This window comes from Artibeus jamaicensis, unplaced genomic scaffold (genome assembly GCF_021234435.1).
Source record: "Artibeus jamaicensis isolate MK-2021 breed Jamaican fruit bat unplaced genomic scaffold, CSHL_Jam_final contig_558, whole genome shotgun sequence".
Taxonomy (NCBI): Eukaryota; Metazoa; Chordata; class Mammalia; order Chiroptera; family Phyllostomidae; genus Artibeus; species Artibeus jamaicensis.
The window spans coordinates 3019264-3043137 of NW_026521886.1; the positions used below are offsets into that span (position 1 = coordinate 3019264).

The 23874-nt window shown below is 39.9% G+C and overlaps 1 protein-coding gene across 7 annotated transcripts in view; it reads left to right on the forward strand.

Annotated features, from left to right (window-relative positions):
• The window catches only part of HMCES (5-hydroxymethylcytosine binding, ES cell specific), a 33133-nt gene that overhangs the window by 281 nt on the left and 8978 nt on the right, over nt 1-23874 (forward strand). For 4 of the 7 annotated variants that reach the window (XM_037131661.2, XM_037131664.2, XM_037131666.2 and 1 more), the window contains exons 2-4: nt 322-527; nt 10467-10610; nt 11465-11590. In XM_037131661.2, coding sequence (XP_036987556.2) covers nt 345-527; nt 10467-10610; nt 11465-11590 — 453 coding nt within the window. In that variant the 5' untranslated portion in view covers nt 322-344. Of the gene's footprint in view, nt 1-32; nt 54-321; nt 528-10466; nt 10611-11464; nt 11591-23874 lie in introns of those variants that run through there. The other 3 variants (XM_037131665.2, XM_037131667.2, XM_037131663.2) reach the window with 2 other exon arrangements.

Below are 23874 nucleotides of genomic sequence, written 5' to 3' on the forward strand. Positions count from 1 at the left end.
TCACGCCAGAGGGTGGCCTTCGGGCCACCTTGATGCCGAGACTTGCTCCGAAGGTGGGGTGTTGTGGCCTAGGGGTCCCTAGTACTGGAGGCAGAGAGCCACGACAGACAAGAAAGAGGCTAAGTTTAGACAGTACCCAGGGGTGGCATCTGGTTGCCCTCATCAGGATTAGCTGGTGCTCGCTTTGTATGAGGCTCTAATTAATCCCAGGAGAGGACAGAAGGAAAGGGGGAGTAAGGACGAGACAATATGGACAAAACGAGTCACCCAGAGGAAGGAGCTAGTAGCTCAAATCTTTTCCTAATGTTTTGCAATCTGAAGGTTGTGAGGGGCCGCGTTGAAGAATGTGTGGGCGAACATCCTGCCATTTACCTAGAGATGTTCTCACAAGAGCATGTGCCTATCAGGATCGTCAGGGCCAACAGCGGCTTCCAGAGTGGAGACATCCTGACAAGTACTGCCCCTCTTACAACAACAGTCCTCAATCAAATAGCCCAGTGCTGCTGTCTCGAATGCACTTTGAGAAGGTAATCACTTTATCTGCCTGGCACTTCGTGATTTTCTACTTCTGCTAGATAACCCTTAAACAATGATCCTTAAACAATGTGGGAAGGGGAGGCTGGGTAGGGAAACTAATAATCCCCGCACTCCTGCAAGTCTGAAAATCTACATGTAACAACTTTTGACTCTCCAAAAATTTTACTAATAGCCTGCACTTGACTGAAAAAGCCTCACCAATAACACAAACTAGATTAACACATATTTTCCATGTTGTGTGTATTATAAACTATATTCTTACAATATAGTAAGCTATAGAAAAGAAAATGTTTCTAAGAAAATCATAAGGCAAGTACATTTACAATGTTTATTGAAAAACAAATCCGCATGTAAATGGAGCCATGCAGTTCAAACCTGTGTTATATTTGATTTGGTGTGTATGCTTGGCCTCTGAGATACATCGAAAAACAGTCCTTACTTGACCCCCGGTTGAGACCACCCTGGGCCTCATTGAAATGAGTTTTATTGATATCTTCTTATCTTGCAAGATAATTCAGTATTCTTCAGGCTCAATTTAAATACCTTCTTTATAGACATTATACCCATGATGCACGTCAAATTTATATAACCCTTGTATCTGAATACATTTTTTAAGACAGCACCTTTGCAACCTCAGTGATCATCAGGGTCATTTGAGTATCTTTTAAAAAAGAAAAAGATTTCCATGTCTCTTACCAGTTGTGCTGAATTAGAATCTCTAGACCTAAGGCAGAATTAAGACCAGCTCATCTAAAATACCTTTAATGTTTCTTGACCACTGAAGTTACTATTCTTTCTGCTTGTATTTTTAATCTTTCTATGTTTATCTTTTACTAAAGTTAGAAATAGATGTATTTCGTGTGGTTATCTGAAGTTTAATTGTGTTCATTCTGTTTAATTGCTTTCACCACTGTAGTAGTGTTGGAGTGACCAATATATAATCATGTTTTGGTTCTTTGCTTTATTTTTATTAGAAGAATGCATGTGATAAAAATGTTTAACTTCAGAATTTAGTAGTTTCTCCGTATCTTTTTAAAAATTTATATATTACATAAATATCCTTGGTATGTTTTTAAAAACATGATTGTTTCTATGCTGGATTTTTATTCTTTTTGATCCATAATGCTTAAGTCACTTTATAAAGCTGATTATACCACAGCTACATACTCTTCAGAACTCTTGTGATAATATGGTTGTCAAAAAAGACTCATTTCTACATTACAGGGCCCACATTATTTTGAAGTAAACAAATAACATTAACCTTTTTGGTAAATGAAGCTATTTACATAAAATAGTTTATTCTTAAGCCATTTAAGAAAGCTTTTTTTTTTAATGAGAGGATAATCAAAATAAAGGTAATATCAAAGGGAACCTTGACTGGGAAAGGAAACAGTAAAACATGTTTCAAAAGAAGGTATAACTTGAAGTAAAAAGAGAGAAGGAGTAAGTTTATGAAATATTCTCATTTAGCCTTTGTTCTTTTCATACCACCTCTTTAGAATTATACAATGAATGTTAGCTGGAAGATTAATTTGTCTAACAGATGTAAAGGCAGAAGAATAGAAAGATTGTTACTTGTCATAGGTTACCCAATCTGTGATGGGTAGAGCTGGGACTGAGGTCCAGACCAGTGTTCCCACTCAAGTGGATGTTTCCCAGAACTAGGAATGGGGAAGGTGGAGCCCCTGGCAAGTATAACCCTCCTTTTCTGTCAGGGGTATGAATTTACTGATTGATGGGTATGATGACTCTACATCTTTAATAAATTTTATTAAGATTTCTAGGGTTTCATAATTTTAATAAATAGTTGGTTTCATTTTTTTCTCAAACCTGTAAATTATAAAGCAAAATTAAACTTCCAGCCAAGATGGAGGCATAGGTAGATATACTTTGCTTCTTGCATAACCAAAAGAAGGATAACAACCATTTAAAAAGAAAAAACCAGAACCTGCAGAAAATTGGACTGTATGGAAGTCCAATAACCAAGGAATTCATCCAGACTGGTAGGAGGGATGGAGATAGGCAGCTAGGGCAGAGAGGACATGCAGCAAGGGAAGCAGCTGGCTGACCAGGTGGGCAAGGTGGTGGCTGGTGGAGCAGGCGGTCCACATTCATTTGTGGATAAACTGGAAGAAACAACAGGGGAGCGAGACAGACTGCGCAACCCAAGATTCCAAATAAAGTCTCAAAACATCTGGCTGTAAAACCCTGTGGGGTTTGCAGTGGTGGGAGAGGCTCCCAGTCTCACAAGAGAATCCATTGTAGGGATCCACAGGGTCCTAGAATGCACACAAACCCATCCACCCAGGAATCAGCACCAGAGGGGCCCAGTTTGGTTATGGGTAGCAGGGGAAGTGACTGAAAGCTGGGGCAAGAGCCAAGCAAGTAGCATTATTCCCTCTCTGACATATACAGCACTACAACAAAGCAAAGTGGGTTGCCCTATTCTGGAGTATACCTAAGTCTCTGCCCCTTACAATGTAACAGGTGCACAAAGAAAAAGAAATATGGCCCAAATGAAATAACAGGTCAAAACTCCGGAAAAAGAACTAAGTGATGAGGAGATAGCCAGCCTATCAGTTACAGAGTTCAAAACACCAGTAATCAGGATACATGCAGAAATGGTTGAGTATGGTTGCAAAATCGAAGAAGGAGTGAAGGCTATACAAAGTGAAATAAAAATATGCAGAAAACCAACACTGACAGGAAGGAAACCAAGACTCAAATCAAAGATTCGAACCAGCAGAAAGAAATAAACATTCAATAGGAAAAATGAGGAAATAAGAATTTTTAAAAATGAGAGGCTTAAGAATCTCCTGGACAACTCTAGGGGTTCCAGAAGGAGAAGAACATGAACAAGAAATTAAAAACTTATTTGAACAAATAATGAAGGAAAACTTCCCTAATCTGGTGAAGGAAATAGACATGGAAGTCCAGAAAGTTCATAGAGTCCGAAAGAATTTGGACCCAAAGAGTAACACACCAAGACATATCATAATTAAATGGTCAAAGATTAAAGATAAGGAAAGAATCATAAAAGCAGCAAGAGAAAAAGAAACAGTTACCTACAAAGGAATTCCCATAAGACTGTGAGCTGATTTCTCAAAAGGAAACTTGTGAGCAAGAAGGGGCTGGAAAGAAGTATTCAGAATCCTGAAGTATTTCACATCATGAAAGGCAAGGACCTACATCCAAGATTACTCTATCCACCAAAGCTATCATTTAGAATGGAAGGGTAGATAAAGTGCTTTACCCAGATAAGGTCAATTAAAGGAGTTCACCATCACCAAGTCCTTAGTCTGTGAAATGTTAAAGGGTCTTATCTAAGAAAAAGAAGATCAAAACTATGAACAGCAAAAACGACATCAAACTCATAACTATCAACTGAACCTAAAAAACAAAAACTAAAACTAGACAGGAACAGAATCACAGAAAAGGAGATCAAATGGAGGGTTATCAGCAGGGAGAGGGAAGGAGGAGAATGGGGGAAAAGGAAATAAAAAGCATAAATGATAGGTACAAAATAGACAGGAGGAGGTCAAGAATATTATAGGAAATGGAGAAGCCAAAGAACTTAATATGTATGACCCATCAACATGAACTGGGGTGGCGGGGGGAATGCTGTGAGAGGGGGCTGAAGGGCTAATGGAGATAAAGAGGAGGGAAAAAAATGGGACAACTATAGTAGCTTAATCAATAAAGTATACTTTAAAAAATGAAGCAAAATTAGAACCATTTCAGCCATTTATTTAACCCGTATTATCAACGGCCAGCACATATGTATAGATTGCAACATTTACATTTGAAACCACTGGTTTGCAAATCACTTCCTTTTTCATTTATCTACCCCAGAGCTACCAGCTCATCTGGTCACAATTCAAAAAGATAGAGGAAAAGATGACTAATACTGAGCAATATTTTCAGTATTTTGGCTTTGCAGCCACTTTTTATTGAGTGTTCCCAGTAGAGGGCAGCGTCACATTTAGGTTTGATTTACAATTGTCCAGTGAACACATTCAAGTTAAAGGTAATCACTGGAATTTGTAAGAGTAGGATTTCTCAACCTTACCACTGTTGACATTTTGTGTGGGATAATTCTTTGCTGTGGGAAGCTGTCCTGTGTATTGTAACATGTTTATCAGTATCACTGGCCTCTACCCACTACATGCCAGTAGCATTGTCCTGGTTATAATAATAAAAAACATCTCCTGATATTGCCAAATATACCCACTAGGTTTGCACACCACCCCTTCCCACCTGCCCCAGGTTTTGATTGTGATAGTGGTAGACTGGGTGGATGTCAGAATTGCCCCTTGTTAAGAACCTTAGATGTAAAAGTATTGTCTTACAAATTTCTGATGTGAGATCATTTATATATATATAATTTTTTTTCTTCTAATTTCTGCTTTGGGCAAGGGTCCCTTCTGCTTAGAAGGCCCATTTGATTCTGGAAGAGAGGGTTAGGGTTAGGGCCTAAGGCTCTGTGTTTTCACACATTCATTCTTCTTCCTCCTATCCCTGATGAGATTAATACTTGGAGTTTTGTCCTTTTACATTTCCAGGGTTTTCTTTTTCTTAGTTATCCTGCACACATATTACTGTAATTTTTTTTTCTTTTGGCATACAGCTGTCAACCCAAAGTCAGTGGTGTCAATTCAACACCAACAGGAATCTCCAACTTGGGGTGTAGTGAAGAAGAAAATTTTATTCAGTGCAAATGGCCCAACTATGACACAGCACAGTTGTGGAAATAACATGGCTATTTGGTGGCCTTGAGGCCAGGCCCCTCTCCAAGTAGACAGCTCTGCTCTTCACTTGTCTGTTCTGCTTCGCTACAGCAAGATATCTTCAGTGTTTCTTTGGTGTGTCAGCTCTAGGAAGAGTAACACAGTTTTCAGTCTTTTGTAGAAAAGAAAAGTGGCTCTCAGAGCCAGAGGGGAGCTAACTTATGTAGACAGAAGTCCCTGCTACTGGTCCCTGGTTGATCTGTCCTCATGCAAATGAGAATACCAAATTCTCACATTTTGGTCCAAAAGCCACTGTCCTGATTGGTCAGAATGAAGCTGCTCTGGTTGGTGGGTGAAGAAGCTGATGGGAATATAGCTGCACAGCTCTGATTGGATAGGGAATGCCTCAGTCTTATTGGTTGAAATAAGATCCCTGGAATTCATTTATAAGGGCTGGCTCAGAAGGTAGAAACACAGTGCCAGCAAGCAGTTCTGTGCAGGAAGCAGGCAGGTTAGTGCAGGCTTCTCCCTAAAGTGAAGTTGGCATGATAGTCTCCTGTATAGAAATGGCTGGTAGGCTCTGTTTTAAATTTGACCCCATTTAGCCATCTGGAGCCCTACTTAGTTAGTGTCTTCTTTCTCATTGTCCACACATACCTAGGCTGCCTGTCTTTAAAAATGAAACACACACACACACACACACACACACACACAGAGTTGATCCTCATTTATAGATTCTGTTTTTGCAAATTTGCCTACTTGCTAAATGTATTTGTAACCTCCAAAATAATACTCCTAAAATAATACTCCTGTTCATTCATGGATAATACAGGTGGTGAGTCACCTGATATACACATGTCCAACTGAATTAGACAAAGCTCTTTAAAAACAAACCAAAAAAAAAAAAAGAGGAAGTTCTACCATCTTGTTTCAGCTGTTACATTATAAAGAAGTATTCTTTTTGCCATCTATTTAGTGTCACTTTTTCGCATTAGAGATTTCACTGTTTAAAATCCCCCCCCCCCCAAAAAAAAACACACAACTGTTCTCAAGCATAGCCCTGAAGTGCTTGCTGACTGGTATTCCCAAGTGTAAGAAGCTTATAATATGCCTTACAGAGAAAATACATGTGTTAGATAATCTTCATTCCAGCATGATTTACTGTGCTGTTGGTCATTAATTCAACATTAATGAATCAACAGTATATATGAAATAAAGTGTCTTTAAACAAATAGAAATAAAACAAGGTGACATATTAATTAGTTGATGAAAATATTGTCACCATAGGTTCATGGGAAACTAGTCCTGTATTTCCTCTATTTCCCCTAAAAGCGAAAGTTCAGTATTCACTAATTCATTGTTTGCAGCACCATTGTAGAACCTATTGTGAATAATGACAATGGACTGTGTGTTGTACATATATGTGTATAGAAAGGGGATTGACTAAAACAGGCAAGATTTTGAAAGAAATTGGACGGGATCTTACCAAGAGCAACCAAAGAGATGCCCTTCTGAGACATCACTACTGATGATTCCTTTCTTGACTTTTCTCATTCTACTATTTCCTTTCTAAGTACTTCTTCTTGGACTCTACTTTTTTCTTCATTTCTCCTTTTTTCTTTTTGTATCCCCAGGTTAAATTCTGTGTTCGATTTACTCCCTAAGAAACTTTATACTAATGGCTTTATCAGCTACCTTTATAATTCTAAAAATACTAAACTACAATTTGTATCCATATTGCATGCCACAAGTTTTTTTTAAAACAAAACTTTATTCGTAGTAGTTTTCAAGTATGTTTACTGTACTGTTCAAGAGGAAGTCACATCCTTCCAATACAAAAGTCGAATCACCCTGCACCTACCCTAGGCCTGAGAGCTCCTTCTAGGATGGGGAGAATTTATGAGAGGGACAGATTCAGGGTTGAATAGGGGCTCCCCAATTTTCTATTAAGAGAGAAAAACACAAATAGGGGGAAGAGGTGATAGACAGCTGATAGGTATGCAGAGGGGTGCCCAGAATTGGGGGAAGGAATCCATGCCACACATTTTAATGATTCTGCAGGGTAGGTATTATTCACCCTATTTTGACAGAAAAGAAAAGTTGAGGATCTAGGAAGTTGAAACTAGTCACACTTCATAAGTAGCAGTGAAGGGTTTTTTGAAGCAGGATCCTACAAAGGCCTTATTTTTTCCCTCTATACCAGAGGTTGGCAAACTACAGCCCTCACACCAAATCTGACCCACTTCCGGTTTTTGTAAATAAAGTCTTCTTAGAACACAACCACACTCATTCATTTGTTCTTTGGCTTCTTTCATGCTACAAGTGGTGGCAGAGTTCAGTGCTTGAGTCATTGCAGCAGAGACTATATCAACTCACAAAGCCAAAAATATTTACTATCTGGCCCATTACAGATGAAGTTTGGTGACCCGTTCTCTCTACTATGCTGCGTGTCTCCTAAGCTTTAAATCCACACACTTTTGGACATGGTAAACAGCTCTACTTGGATTTTATTCTAGTGACTTAAAATAACATTTATTATGTTCATTAATGAAGAATTAAGACAAACATTACAGATATGGTTTGTCTCTTCCCTGAAGTCTGGGGTCTCAGCCAAAAAGACTTGGCATCTGGGGCTAGAATCATCTAGAGCAGGAGTCAGAGAACTAGGGCCCTCTGACCATTTTTCTAAATGAAATTTTATTGGTTACAGCAATATCCTTTTATTTATCTATTGTCTCTGTATGCTTTGTCCCTATAACAGCAGTTACAACAGAGACTGCCCGCAAAGTATTTAATATCTAGCCTTTTATAGAAAAGTTTGCCAATATCTGATCTAGAAGCATCTTAAGTCACTTATCTGACAGTTGGTGTTGGCTCTTAACCTGGGCTGTTGACCAGAGTACCTACATGTGGCCTCTCCATGAAGCCTGGGCTTTTTTACACCATGGCAGTCTAGGTTAGGTAGATTTCTTACATGGCAGCTCAGAGTTCTAAAAGTAATCTGAGCAAATAAGGAGGAAGCTGAAAAATTTTTTCTGACTTAGCCTTAGAAATCAGTGTCACTTTACCACATTCTGCAAATCACATAGACCCCAGCCCTCATGAGGAAAATGGTAAAGATTTATTGACCATTTCCGTAAACTGCCACAGTCTTGCTACTATTATCAGAAAGTCAAAACATGATCTTTCCCCAAGTCAAATCCTTCAGATTTTTTGTTCAGTAGTGCCATCATTATTTCAGTCCTCTGGGCCTGAAAACTTAATCATCCTTGTTTCCTTTTTACAATTGCACTATAATTTTATTTTTTTATCTTTTGGATGTCTTTTTTATTGTTATTTATTTACTTTTAGAGAAAAGATAAGGGAGGGAGAAAGAGAGGGAGACAAACATTGATGTCTGGTTGCCTCTTGCATACCCCCAACTGGGGACCTGGCCCGCAACCCAGGCATGTGACCTGACTGGGATCAAATTGGTGACCCACTGGTTCACAGGCTGGCACTCAATCCACTGAGCCACACCAGCCAGGACTAGATGTCTCTTATTCTTACTACTGTAACCAGAGCTACTATATCCTTATCACCAGATCCCTAAACTATTGTAGTAACACCCCCGAATGCACTCTCCACTACTGGTTTCTCCTAAACCATAGTGTACTGTGTCATGCAGAATAGTCTGTTTGTGCAGTCTAATCTGTAGATATCATCAAATTCTCAAGGGACAAATGTGAACAATAAAGTTTAACAACCATGTGTTGGGTGACCCCGAGACTACCCTCATGTTTGGAGATTCACTAGAAGGACTCAACCTATAAGGGATTTAGTGACTAAGCTTTATTATGGTGAAAGGATACACAACAAAATCAGTAAGGGGAAAAGACACAAGTAGAAATCTGGAAAATTTCATGTACATGCTTCCTTATGTTCTCCTCTTGTGAAGGAACAACTAAGTACATTGCTTCTCTAGCAATGAAAAATACAATGCGTGCAGTTTTTGTGCCCATGGGAAACCCATTAGAAACTCATGGCCCCAGGTTTTTTTGGGGGGCTGGTCACATAAGCACTCTCTGCTTAGCAAGTACTAAAATTCCAGAATCCCAGAAGGAAAGAGGGTGTTCAGCATAAACCTCATTATTTGCACAGACAAATTAGTCACAGTAAACCATTCTTATCAGTAAGAGAAAGGTGGGAACACTCAAAATCTTATTTTCCAGATGCTAACTGAAAGCCAATCTTGTAAGCAGGCCCTCCTAAAAATAGTATCCTCACACTTGCTTTTGTGCATAAAACTACTTCCTGCATATTCTTGATATGGCTTCTTATATCATTTCATATCTGGTCTTTCCTCCATCTCTGTACAGTTTGTGGGGTCTATTCAAGAACCATCTTATCCTGGCCCTGGCTGGTATAGCTCAGTGGATTGAGTGCGGGCCTGCAAACCACACGATCACGGTTCGATTCCCAGTCTGGGCACATGTCTGGGTTGCAGGCCAGTCCCCTGCAGGCCAGTTCCCAGCAGGGGACACACAAAAGGCAACCAAACATTGATGTTTCTCTCCCTCTCTCCTTCTCTTCCCCTCTAAAGAAATAAAAAAAAAAAAAAAAAAAAAAAGAACCATCTTATCCTATCCCTGCCACTTTGGCCCCTTCTTAGGAGCTGATACTTCTCCATTCCATCCCTCACAGACTACTCTCCACAGAACTGCTAACACATTCGCTGAATGTACCACTTATATGTCCCTTAGCCTACTATTTTTGTGTCTATGTGGGCTAACATGTTATAGTATAAGCCCATGGAGGCTAAGCATTCTTCCGCATGTCCCCATATCCCTTAATCACAGCTTGTACCTCATTGTATTAAGCTTGTCTATACTATATGCCTCTGGAGAGCTGGTACCATATAAAGTACAGAGCCTAGCTCTATGTTGCTCCCTTAGTAGGCACCAATTAAATGTTTGCAATAACAAAACCTCTTTGTATCCCCTACTCCACCCAAGAAGAATATGAGTAATATTGTGATTAATATGATTGTTAAAGAACACAAGTTACATAGTGATGTCACTAAACTTGTTTTCAAGTAGAATTTTTCCTTTTAATATTCTATTTTTTGTATTTGATACTAATAGTAATGTAATGTATGTGCTAAATTTGTTTTTTTAAGTTTCATTATGATTTCCTCACTGGATCTTAACCTTTTTCTGGCAGAGTGCAGACTCATCTGAGCGTGTCATTGCTCCCATGCGATGGGGCTTGGTCCCATCTTGGTTCAAAGAAGGTGATCCTTCCAAACTGCAATTCAACACTAGCAACTGCCGTAGTGATACTATAATGGAGAAACCGTCCTTCAAGGTAGGTAGCTTATCTAGGGAAAAGACCTTTTCTGCTCTTTTTTTAAACAGAGCTTTTAGTGCCTTACATACCTGAAAAATAAAATAAAGCTCTCTTGGGAACCTCCCTTAGGGTCCCAAAGTATGTTCCTTGTTGTTCATGTTGAGTGCTGTTTTATTTATTACTGTGTAACAAACCATGCCAAAATTTAATGGTTTAAAACAAGTCAACTATTTATATTATATCATTTCTTATATTCTGTGAGTTAACTGATCTCAAGTGGACAGTTTTCACTTGGAAGTTCTTGTATAGTTATAATCAGATGACAGCTGGGGCTGAATGTCTAAGATGGCTTCTTTACCCACATGTCTGATACCCCAGCTGGGATGGGTAGAGCAACAGGTATCCTTTCCACATGCCTAGCTGTGGTTGTCAGGGTAGTCACCCTTTTTACATGGCATGTGGCTTCCCCAAAGCACATGATCCACAAAGCAGGGCAGAAGCTGCAAGGCTTTGTGACCTACCTTGGAAGTCACATAGCATCAGTTGTACAGTATTCTGTTTGCCCAGCCCTAAATCAGTGTGGGAGGGAACTACATGGGATATGAATATTTGGATGCATGGCTAATTGGGGAGCCAACTTTGGAGACTAGCTACAGCAAGTGCCTATTTGTTAGAGAGCTGTTGCTGTTGTGTACATTATTTAATCTTTTCAACATCTGTGTGAGTGGTGACTTTATACATATGAAAAGTGAGGTGTAGAGAAAGGAAATAACTGCTTCAAGGTTACACATTGGTAAACTTAAGATTTTAACTCAAGTCCATGAAACATGATTCTGTCACTAAGACCATATCTTGCTCACATTTTCCCTCAGGTGCCTCTAGGAAAAGGGAGACGCTGTGTTGTTTTAGCAGATGGATTCTATGAGTGGCAGCGGTGTCAGAGAACAAGCCAGAGACAGCCATACTTTATCTACTTCCCCCAAATAAAGACAGAAAAGGTATCATCATTAGCACTCACAATGAATATTTAGAAAGATACAGAGAAACTAATCCAAAGGGCATTTTTTTCTTCCCTCATAGATTTAAAAAAAAAAAAATTTAAGATTTTATTTATTTATTTTTAGAGACAGGAAGGGGGAAAGGGAAGGAAACATTGATGTGTGAGAGAAACATTCTTTGCTTGCCTCTCTCACATGCCATACACACACACAGGACCTGGCTCACAACTGAGGCATGGGCCTTGACCAGGAATTGAATAAGTGACCTTTCGGTTCTCAGGCCTGTGCTCCATCCACTGTGCTCCACCAGCCAAGGCTAGATTTTTTTTTTTTTTAATATCAGTAATAGCTTTATTGAGATATAACTCATCTTTTTGAAGTGTGCAAGTCAGTGATTTTTTAAATCTATCAACAATTACTTTATTTTTCCCCAGTAACTTTATTTTTTAAATATGTTTTACTGATTATGCTATTACACCTGTCCTGTTTCTCCCCCTTAATTCCTCTCAGCCCTGCACACTGCCTCCCACCCACATTCTGTCCCCCATCATTAGTTCATGTCCATGGGTCATACATGTAAGTTATTTGGCTTCTCCTTTTCCTATACTATTCTTAACCTCCCTTTATCTATTTTCTTTTTTTTTTTTTAATTATTTTATTGTTGTTCAAGTACAGCTGTCTGCATTTACTCCCCATCTCTACCCCCCTGGCCATCCCCACCTCCTTCCCCTGATTCCACCTACCCTTGGTTTTGTCCATGTGTCCTTTATAGTTGTTCCTGAAAACCCTCTCCCCTTTCCCCTCATTATTCACTCCCACCTCCCCTCTGGTTACTGTCAACTTGTTCTTTTTTTTTTGAAAGTTTTCAACTTCTTTTTATTTATTTATTTATATTTTTAAATTTATTTTTTATTGATTATATTGTTACAGTTGTTCTATTCCCTCCCTTCATTCCCCTCTACCCTACCCCCCATCCCCACCATAACCCCCCCCTTTAGTTTATGACCATGTGTCTCAAGTTGTTTAGATTCTATATTTCCCATACTATTCTTGCTCCCCACATGTATTTTCTATCTACCGTCTATGCTACTTATTTTCTGTACCTTCTCCCCCCTTCTCCTCCTCCCACTCCCCTGTTGCTAACCCTCCTTGAGATCTTCATTGCTATGTTTCCACTCCTGACCTAGCTGTCCCCTTAGTTTGCTTTTGTTTTAGGTGTGGTTGTTAATAACTGTGAGTTTGCTGTCCTTTCACTGTTCATATTTTTTAAACTTCTTTTTCTTAGATAAGTCCCTTCAGCATTTCATATAATAAGGGCTTGGTGATGATGAACTCCTTGAATTTGATCTTATCTGAGAAGCACTTTATCTGTCCTTCCATTCTAAATGAAAGTTTTGCTGGATAGAGCAATCTTGGTTGTAGGTCTTTGGATTTCATGACTTGGAATACCTCTTTCCAGCCCCTTCTTGCCTGTAAGGTCTCTTTTGAGAAATCTGCTGACAGTCTGATGGGGACTCCTTTGTAGGTGACTGTCCCCTTATCTCTTGCTGCTTCTAGGATTCTCTCCTTCATTTTAATCTTGGCTAATGTAATTATGATGTGCCTTGGTGTGTTTCTTCTTGGGTCCAACTTCTTTGGGACTCTCTGAGCTTCTTGGATTTCCTAGAAGTCTATTTCCTTTGCCAGATTGGGGAAATTCTCCTTTATTATTTTTTCAAATAAGGTTTCCACTGGTGGCTGTTCCTTTCCCCCTTCTGGTACCCCTATAATTCGGATGTTGGAGCACTTAAAGATTTCCTGGAGGTTCCTAAGACTCTCCGCATTTTTTTGAATTCTTGCTTCTTGACTCTTTTCTGTTTGGCCATTATTTGCTTTCTTCTGGTCCACTCCATTGATTTGAGTCCCAGTTTCCTTTTCATCGCTATTGGTTTCCTGTGTAATTCCATTCATTTCAATTAGTTTCGCCTTCATATGTTTGTCTACTTTGTGGCTATCATCAACCAGTTCTGTGAGGATCCTGATGACCAGTGTTTTAAACTGTGTGTCTGAGAGTTTTGCTATTTCTTCATCGCTTAGATTTATAGGCTCTGGGGCTTTGAGATCTTCTTGAGCCATTTTTGGTCTGTTTGCGCCTGTTAAGTCTGAGGAACAGAGCCTTGGACTCCCAGGTCGCTGGGTTGTGACTCTGTATGTGGAGGCAGGGTCAGAGTGGGGAAATGGCGGCCCCCTCTGCTGTTTTGGGCCACTGGGTGAAAAGCAGAACCTTAGGTTGTTCACTGGGGCAGGGCCACTTAGGTCGCTGGATTATGATGCTGTATGTGGAGGCGGGGTTAGAGCGGGAAATGGTGGCTCCCTCCGCTGCGATTGCCGCTGGGGCTGCTGGCTCTCGTCCAATCGCCCACTCCCTCACTTGTCTATCCACACATGAATGCACGACCACAGTCAACCCGCAGCCCTGCTCCCTCGCTGTTTCCCCGAGGTCGCTTGCTGGGTTGCTCACTAGGTCCAACCCTGCGCCTAGATTCCGCATGCCTGAGTTCGTCTGACCGAGTTTTCCTGTGCTACCCCGCTCTGCCAGCTGCTGATTTCACCCCTCTTACCCGTCAGGCTGAAGAATTTGTTGTTATCAGACTTCCGAAAAGTTCAATTTTCTGTGTTCTGGCTGTGTTTTTTGTTGCTATTATTTAGTTGTCTCTAAACTTGGTTGTGTGAGGAAGCACAGCTTCTCCACCTATGCCTCCATCTTGGCGGAAGTCTGTCAACTTGTTCTTAATGTCAGTGTCTCTGGTTATATTTTGCTTGCTTTTTCCTTTTGTTGATTGGTTCCAGTTAAAGGTGAGATCATACAGTATTTTTCCCTCACCACCTGACATATTTCACTTAACATAATGCTTTCTAGTTCCATCCATGCTGTTGCAAAGGATAGGAGTTCCTTCTTTCTTTCTGCTGCATAGTATTGCATTGTGTAAATGTACCATCATTTTTTTTGATTCATTCATTTACTTTTTAAAAATTAAATACTTTGATTTTTATTGTTGCTCAAGCACAGTTTTCTGCCTTTTCCCCCCACCCCTCCCCACCACCCCAGCCTTCCTCACCTTCCTCCTGTTTCCACCCCCTCCTGTTTTTGTCCATTTGTCCTTAATAATTGTTCTTGTAAACCCTTCACCTTTTCCCCCCGTTATCTCCTCCCACCTCCCCTCTGGTTACTGTCAGTTTGTTCTTAATTTCAATGTCTTTGGATAAGTTTTGTTGTTTGTTTGATTAGGTTCTACTTAAAGGTGAGATCATATGGTATTTGTCTTTTACCTCCTGGCTTATTTCACTTAGCATAATGCTCTCCAGTTCCACCCATGCTGTCACAAACATCAGGAGCTCCTTTCTCTCTGCTGCATAGTATTCCATTTGTAAATGTACAATAATTTTTTGATCCATTCATTTACTGATGGACACTGAGGTTGCTTGCAGCACTTGGCTATTGTAAATTGTGCTGCTATGAACACTGGGGTGCATATGTTCCTTTGGATTGGTGTTTCAGGGTACTTAGGATATAACCCCAGCAGTGGAATTTTCAGGTCAAAAGGCAGTTTCAATTTTAGTTTTCTCAGGAAATTCCATGCTGTTTTCTATAGTGGCTGCACCAATCTACATTCCCTCCAACAATTTACTAGAGTTCCCTTTTCTCCACATCACCAGTACTTCTTGTTTGTTGCTTTGTTTATGATGGCCACTCTCACCGGTATGAAATTTTATCTCATTGTGGTTTTACTTTGCATCTCTCTGATGGCTAGTGATGCTGAACATCCTTTCATATGTCTCTGGACCCTCTGTATGTCCTTCTTGGAGAAGTGTCTGGGCAAAGTGTCTTTTCCTTTTTTTTAATTGCATTTTTTGTCTTCCTGGAGTTGAGTCATGTGAGGTGTATTTATATATTTTGAAGATCAAACCCTTATCCAAGGTGTCATTGGCAAATATATTTTCCCAAATAGTTGGTTCTCTTTTCATTTTAATGTTGTTTTCTTTAGCCATGCACAAGCTTTTTATTTTTATGAAGTTCAATTTGTGTATTCTTTCCTTTATGTCCCTTGCTCCAGGGGATATATTAGTGAAAATATTGCTGCATGGAATATCTGAGATTTTCTTGCCTATGATCTCCTGAAGGACTTTTATGGTGTCACAACTGATATTTAATTCTTTTATCCACCTTGAATTTATTTGTATAGTGTAAGTTGGAGATCGGGTTTCTTTTTTTTTTGCATGTAGCTGTCCAGGTCTCCAAATACCATTTTCTGAGAGGTTATTTTTACTCCATTTTATGCTTCTGCCCCTTTTGTCAAATATTAATTGACCATAGAGACTCGGGTTTATTTCTGGGATCTCTATTCTGTTCCATTGGTGCATGTGTCTGTTCTTGTGTCAGTACCAGAATGGGTTATTTTTGTGGTTTTGTTATTTATTTATTTATTTATTTATTTATAATATATTTTATTGATTATGCCATTACAGTTGTCCCATTTCCCCCCTTCATTCCCCTCCTCTCTGCATAACCCTCCCCCACCCCCCCCTTTAGTTTATGTCCATGTGTCCCAAGTTCTTTAGATTCTATATTTCCCATACTATTCTTGCCCTCCCCCCTGTCTATTTTCTACCTACTGTCTATAGTACTTATTCTCTGTACCTTCTCCCCTGCTCTACTCCTCCCACTCCCCTGTAGCTAATCCTCCATGTGATCTCCATTTCTATGGTTCTGCTCCTGATCGAGCTGTCCTCTTAGTTTGCTTTTGTTTTAGGTGTGGTTGTTAATAACTGTGAGTTTGCTGTCCTTTCACTGTTCATCGTTTTTATCTTCTTTTTCTTAGGTAAGTCCCTTTAACATTTCCTATAATAAGGGCTTGGTGATGATGAACTCCTTGAACTTGATCTTATCTGAGAAGTGCTTCATCTGCCCTTCCATTCTAAATGAAAGCTTTGCTGGATAGAGCAATCTTGGTTGTAGGTCTTTGGTTTTCATGACTTGGAATACTTCTTTCCAGCCCCTTCTTTCCTGTAAGGTCTCTTTTGAGAAATCATCTGACAGTCTGAGGGGAACTCCTTTGTAGGTGACTGTCCTTTTATCTCTTGCTGCTTCTAGAATTCTCTCCTTCATTTTAATCTTGGTTGTACTTGGCTTTTTACCTTTTGGTGGTTCCTTTGTTGATGTTTCTCCCCTCCAGGAGGTATACTGATGTTCATAGCTCCCACCTATTCTTGTATGTGATCAGTGGCAGAACTTGGGACACAAAATGGATTAAGAAAGTAGGAGAGTATTTTATGGGATTTAAAGTACCAGCAAGTAGAGAAGAAATAGGAAATTTTTTTTGATAAGTGTATCATTAACTGTGACAGGTTACCCAACTTGCCACTTTTTATAAAAGGTGAAAGAGAGATAACACTCTTTTTAGAGGAGAGGAGGATTGTGATCTGAATCTGGAAAACAGAGCGCTTTTGCAAGATTAGATGATGAGATATAGTGAGAGTAAAGGATAGATAGTAGGCATAGTGTGAGAGAGAATAGTTAACCACAACAATAATAATGCTTACAGTGGACTAAGATCCGGGAGGGTTACTGTATAGTATGTACAATTGTATGAAACAAACAATATGACAAGAAATATATGATTTGGATAACCAGAATAGAAAATACACGATCAAGAGTAGTGTGTTATATGAACATGACTAGAGTTGAGTGAAGTGAAAGAAGAAAAATTAAAATACAATAAAGAGAAAATAAGGAAAATCAGTCAAACAATACAATTAAACAGAGAAATAAAATGAGGAAAACTAAACATAAGGAAGAGAAATTTTAAAAATCCTAATAAAATAAAAGTAGTAAAACTAATAAAAAATAACAATAAAACACATAAACAATAAAATGCCAGCTCTATAGGATAGCAAAGTAATATTTGTCTCAGTTTCTTAATTTGGGGGGATAGCCTTATGCTCCATCTTTGGATCGGTCTCTGAACCTTTCTTAAGTCCATGTCTTATTGTCTCACTTGGGAGAGGAAAAAGAGGGGGGGAAAAGTGAGAGGAAAAGAAAAAAATAAGCCTCCTTTTGACTTTAACCCTCTTCAGTGAGTTCTGCCAGTCTTCCTGGATGCCACAGGAAGGAGGGGGGCTGGGCTTCACTTTTCTCCCTTCCTATGGTTTTGAGAGGATGAGGACCAGTCTGGGTAGCAATATTCACAGTTGCTCAGCCTCTGGCCTAGGTCTTCCATGAGCTGCCAGGCTCAAATCAGCCACTGAGTCTCTGGGCATGCAGCATGAGTCAAGGTCAGGCTCAGGGTTCCACTCAGCCACTCAGTCTCTGGGGCGTGCAGCTCAAATCACCTTCGGAGCCAGTCAACCACTGCTGGAGAGTTCCTTACAAAGCAGCTGCCTGCCATTCTTAACAAGCGCACCACTTTTCACACAGCCAAACTTTCTAACCAGTCTGGAGACTATCTGAGTCCAGGTCACACATGGCCCAACTCCTCCCTTCTCCAGGTATCACCTGGCATCTGTTTCTCTGGTGCCAGTGTCCACAGTTCCAGCAGATGTATACTGCCTCTGTGTGTCTCCTACTTCGTCTCTATTTCCCCCAGCGACTTCCAGCATCCAGGTCCCTTCTGGTGCCAGGCTGCCATCCCTGCTGTGGTAGGGGAGGGAGCCAGTGATCTAACTCTCCTCCCAATATCCTGCAGAAGACACTGGTCTGGGGGCCACAGCAGGCTGTGTCCCTGCACAGATCCCAGGGACCTTACCATCCCAGCACAGTCTCCTCACCATCCGTTTTTCAATGTCCTCTACAATTTTTGGCCTCCAAATTTCATATAATCTAGGATTCCATTGGCTGTTCACCCTATTTCTCGGAAGATTGGCTAGGAGTTCCAGCTGAGCACAGGGAGAACTGGGCTCCACTCCTATGTACCTCACCACCGTTTTGCACTGGGTAACTTATTGCTAGTTGTTTTCTACTTGTTTCACCAGCTCTTTTTTCCTTTCTATTTTTTTTATTTTTTAATTTTTATATATATTTTATTGATTATGCTATTACACTTGTGCTGTTCCCCCCCTTATGCCACTCCACTCTGCACATCCTCTCCAACTCGCATTCTCCCCCATTATTTCATGTCCATAGGTCGTACATATAAGTTCTTTTCCTATATCATTCTTAAAATCTCTGTATTTCCCACCTACCATTTGTGCTACTTATTCCCTGTACCTCTTCCCCCATTCCGTCCTTCCACTTCCCCTCTGATAACCTTCCATGTGATCTCCATTTCTGTGATTCTGTTGCTGTTCTAGTTGTTGACTTTGTTTTTGTTTTTGCTTTGTTTTTAGATTCTATTGTTGATAGTTGTAAGTTTATTGTCATTTTACTGTTCATATTTTTTATCATCTTTGATTTCTTAGATAGGTCCCTTTAACATTTCATATAATAAGGGCTTGGTGATGATGAACTCCTTTAACTTGACCTTATCTGAGAAGCACCTTATCTGCCCTTCCATTCTAAATGAAAGCTTTGCTGGATAGTGCAATTTTGGATGTAAGTCTTTGGATTTCATGAGTTAGAATACTTCTTTCCAACCCCTTCTTGCTTACAAGGTTTCTTTTGAGAAATCAGCTGATAGTCTTATGGGAACTACTTTGTAAGTAGCTGTTTCCTTTTGTCTTGTTGATTTTAAGATTCTCTTCTTACGTTTAATCTTGAGTAATGTAATTATGATGTGCCTTGGTGCGTGCTTCCCTGGATCCAAATTCTTTGGGACTCTCTGAGCTTCCTGAACTCCCTGGAAGTCTTTTCCTTTGCCAGTTTGGGGAAGTTCTTCATTATTTCTTCAAATAAGTCTTCAATTTCTTCTCCTTCTGGCACCCCTGTGGTTTGGTTTTTGGAACATTTAAAGTTGTACTGGATGTTCCTAAGACTCTCCTTAGAGTTCCTAAGAGTTTTTTGAATTCTTGTTTCTTCATTTGGTTCTGGTTGAGTGTTTATTGCTTCCTTGTGGTGCAAATCATTGATTTTAGTCCTGGTTTTTTTCCTGTTACTGTTAGTTCCCTGTACATTTTTCTTTATTTTACTTTTTCTAGCCTTCACTTTTTCCTCTATTTTGTGACCATACTCAACCATTTCTGTGAGCATCCTGATTACCAGTGTTTTTCTTTTTTTTGCAAGTACAGTTTTTTTGTCTATTTCTCCTATGATTACCAGTGTTTTGAAACGTGCATCTGATAGTTGGCTATCTCTTTGTTGCTTAGTTGTATTTTTTATGGAGCTTTCATCTGTTCTATATTTTGGGCATTTTTTTTTCTCTTGGTATGCTTATTACGTAGTAAAGGGTAAAGCCTTAGGTATTCACCAGGGTCGGGCAACCACACCACTGTGTTGTGGCACTGTACATGGAGGCAGGGGAGTCAGAGAGGGAACATTACTGCTTGTTCTGCTCTCTGCCACTACCCACAAGCAAATTCGGACTTTCTGGTGCTGATTCCCAGGTGGGTGGTTTTCTGTCTGTTCTAAGATTCTGTGGGTCTCTCCAATAAACTCTCCTGTGAGGCTGGGAATTTCTCCCACCACTGCAATGCCCACAGGTTTTTTCAGTAAGAGGTTTTGAAGCTTTATTTCCCCATGCTGGAACCTTGAGTTGTGTGGTCTGTCTCGCTCCCCAGTTTTTGCTCCCAGTTTATCCAAAGGCAAATGTGGGACTACCCACTCTGCCAGCCACCACCTTGCCCACTTCTCCAGCTGCCTCCTTGCTGAAAGTCCTCTCTACCCAGCTACCCATCTCTACACCTCCTACTGGTCTAGATGAATGTTTCTTCTTGGATTCCTTGGTTGTTGGACTTCCATACAGTTCAATTTTCTGTCAGTTCTGGTTGTCTTTTGTTTTTAAATTTGTTGTTGTCCTTCTTTTGGTTGTGAGAGGAGGCATAGTGTATCTACCTATGCCTGCATCTTTGGCTGGAAGTCCTATTTTCACTTTTTTAAAAAAGATTTTATTTATTTATTTATTTTAGAGAGATGGGGAAAGGAGGGAGAAAGAGAGGGAGTGAAACATCAATGTATGGTTGCCTCTAGCACACCCCATACTGGGGATATGGCCTGGAAACCAGGTATGTGCCCTGACTGGGAATCAAACCGGCCTATTTTTACTTTTTAAAAAACTGTTAAACTAACTGCTCTATAATTACATTTTAAATTACTATCTTCTTTTAAATAATATACAATTTATTGTGTAGTATAAGGACTTAACAACACTGTATTCCTGATTCCTCTCATCTGTTGGTATATTGTCATACATCTTACTTCTTCATATGCTTTAAATTTACAATATATTGCTACTGTTTAACACAGTCAGTTATGTTTTAGAGTGATAAAAAAGAGAAATTTTATATTTACCTTCATTTTAGCCATTTCCATTGATTTTCACTTCTTTGTGTGTATTCAGGGTTCTTTCTATCTGGTATCATACTCCTTCTGCCTAAAGAATTTCCTTTTAATATTTTGTGTAGTGCATGTCTGCTGGTAGTGGATTCTATTCTTTTGTCAAAAACCAAGTTTTTCATTTTTTTAATAATCATAATTTTCTTTGGTGAGATATAATTTATATACCTTAGTGCTTTTAGTTTTTTCAAAATAATAGGCAACCATTATCACTATCTAACTTCAGAACATTATTATCACCCCCTGAAAAACCCATTCCCATTATTAGTCACTCCTTGCACCTAGGACCTGGCAACCAATTTCTGCATTTTTAAAATATTTTATTTATTTATATTTAGAGAGAGGGTAAAAAGGTAGAAAAAGAGGGAGAGAAACATTGATATATGAGAGAAACATCTATTGGTTGCCTCTTGCACACGCCCAACTGGGGACCTGGCCCGCAACCCAGGCATGTGCTCTGACCAGTGACCTTTTGGTTTGCTAGATGATGCCCAACCACTGAGCCTTACCGGTCAGGGCACACTGTTTGCATTTTTTATAGGTATTTTCACTGTGTTTAGAATTTAGAGTTGTCAGTTTGGGGGGTTTTCTTTCAGCACTTTAAAAAAGTACTTAATTGTTTCTGGCTTTCATTATTTTGAGAAGTCTACTGTAATTTTTGTGGTTTTTGTATTTTTTCTGTTGGTAATGTGTACTTCCACCACAAGTTCATTCCCCAGTGCTTTCAAGATACATTTTTTAAGATTTTTCTCTTTGGTTTTCAGCAATTTAAATATAATATGTATAGGATGTGTGCGTGTGTATGTGTTTGGCATGTTTTCTGAGCTTCTTGGATTCTTTCATAATCTTTGGAAAATTCTCAGTCATTCAGATATTTCTTTGCCACATTTTTTTTCTTTTTATGGGATTCTAAGTACACATGTGTTAGAAAATTTGATATTGTTCATAGTTTTTGGATGTTCTGTATGCTTCATTAATTTTTCTCCATGTTTTACTTATATATTTATTTTTATTTTTCTATTACATTTTATAATATATTTTATTGATTATGTTATTACAGTTGTCCCATTTCCCCACCTTCATTCCCCTCCACCCTGTACACCCCCTCCCACCCACATTTTCTAAGTTCTTTAGCTTCTACATTTCCCATACTACTCTTGCCCTCCCCCTGTCTATTTTCTCTCCACCATCTGTTCTACTTCTTCTCTGTACCCTCTCCCCTGCTCTACTCCTCCCACTCCCCTGTTGCTAACCCTCCATGTGATCTTCATTTCTGTGGCTCCACTCCTGATCTAGCTGTCCACTTAGTTTGCCTTTGTTTTAGGTGTGGTTGTTAATAACTGTGAGTTTGCTGTCCTTTCACTGTTCATCGTTTTTATCTTCTTTTTCTTAGGTAAGTCCCTTTAACATTTCATATAATAAGGGCTTGGTGATGATGAACTCCTTGAATTTGATCTTATCTGAGAAGCACTTTATTTGTCCTTCCATTCTAAATGAAAACTTTGCTGGGTAGAGCAATCTTGGTTGTAGGTCTTTGGTTTTCATGACTTGGAATACCTCTTTCCAGCCCCTTCTTGCCTGTAAGGTCTCTTTTGAGAAATCAGCTGACAGTCTGATGGGAACTCCTTTGAAGGTGACTGTTTCCTTATCTCTTGCTGCTTCTAGGATTCTCTCCTTTGTTTTAATCTTGGCTAATGTAATTATGGTGTGCCTTGGTGTGTTCCTCCTTGGGTCCACCTTCTTTGGGACTCTCTGAGCTTCCTGGACTTCCTGGAAGTCTATTACCTTTACCAGACTGAGGAAGTTCTCCTTTATTATTTGTTCAAATAAGTTCTCCACTTGTTGCTCTTCCTCTTCTCTTTCTGGTACCCCTATAATTCGGATGTTGGAATGTTTAAAGATGTCCTGGAGGTTCCTAAACCTCTCCTCATTTTTTTGAATTCTTGTTTCTTCATTCTATTCTGTTTGGTTCTTGTTTCTTTCTTCTGGTCCACTCCATTGATTTGAGTCCCAGTTTTCTTTCCATCACTGTTGGATCCCTGTGCATTTTCCTTAATTTCACTTAGTGTAGCCTTCACTTTTTCATCTAATTTGTGACCTAAATCAACCAGTTCTGTAAGCATCCTGATCATCAGTGTTTTGAACTGTGCATCTGATAGGTTGGCTGTCTCTTGGTCACTCAAAAATAGTGGCTCTGGGGCTTTGATTTGTTCTGTTTGAGCCATAATTTTTTGGTCTGGTAGTGCCTGTTATGTAGTGAGGGGTGGAGCCTTAGGTGTTTACCAGGGCAGGGCAACCCAGTTGCTGGGTTGTGAAGGTGTCTGTGGGGGCGAGGTCAGAGAGGGAACAATGGCACTTGTTCTGCTCTCTCTCGAATTTCAATCCCCTCTGGCGCTTCCCAGAAGCAAATTGGGCCCTTCTGGTGCTCATTCCTGGGTGGGTGGGCTTGTGTACATTCTAGGACCCTGTGGGTCTCTCCAACAAATTCTCCTGTGAGGCTGGGAGTCTCTCCTTGCAATCAGTGCTTTTAGGCTTTCCCATCGCTGGGGCCCTGGGTTGTGTGGTCTGTCTTACTGCACGTTTTTGCCTGGTTTATGTGTGCATGAATGTGTGACAGCGGTCAGCCAGCCGCCTTGTGCACCTCACTGTTTTTGCTCATTTCCTCCCTGCACCCGGGGTCTGCTAGTCCCAGTGCTGCCTGTGCACTGGGGTCTGCCAGCCACTGCCTTTTCCTACGGCGACCCTTCTCTGCTAGCTGCAGACTCCACCTCTCTTACTGGTCTGGATGAATGGTTGTCAGACTCTTGTACAGTTCAATTTT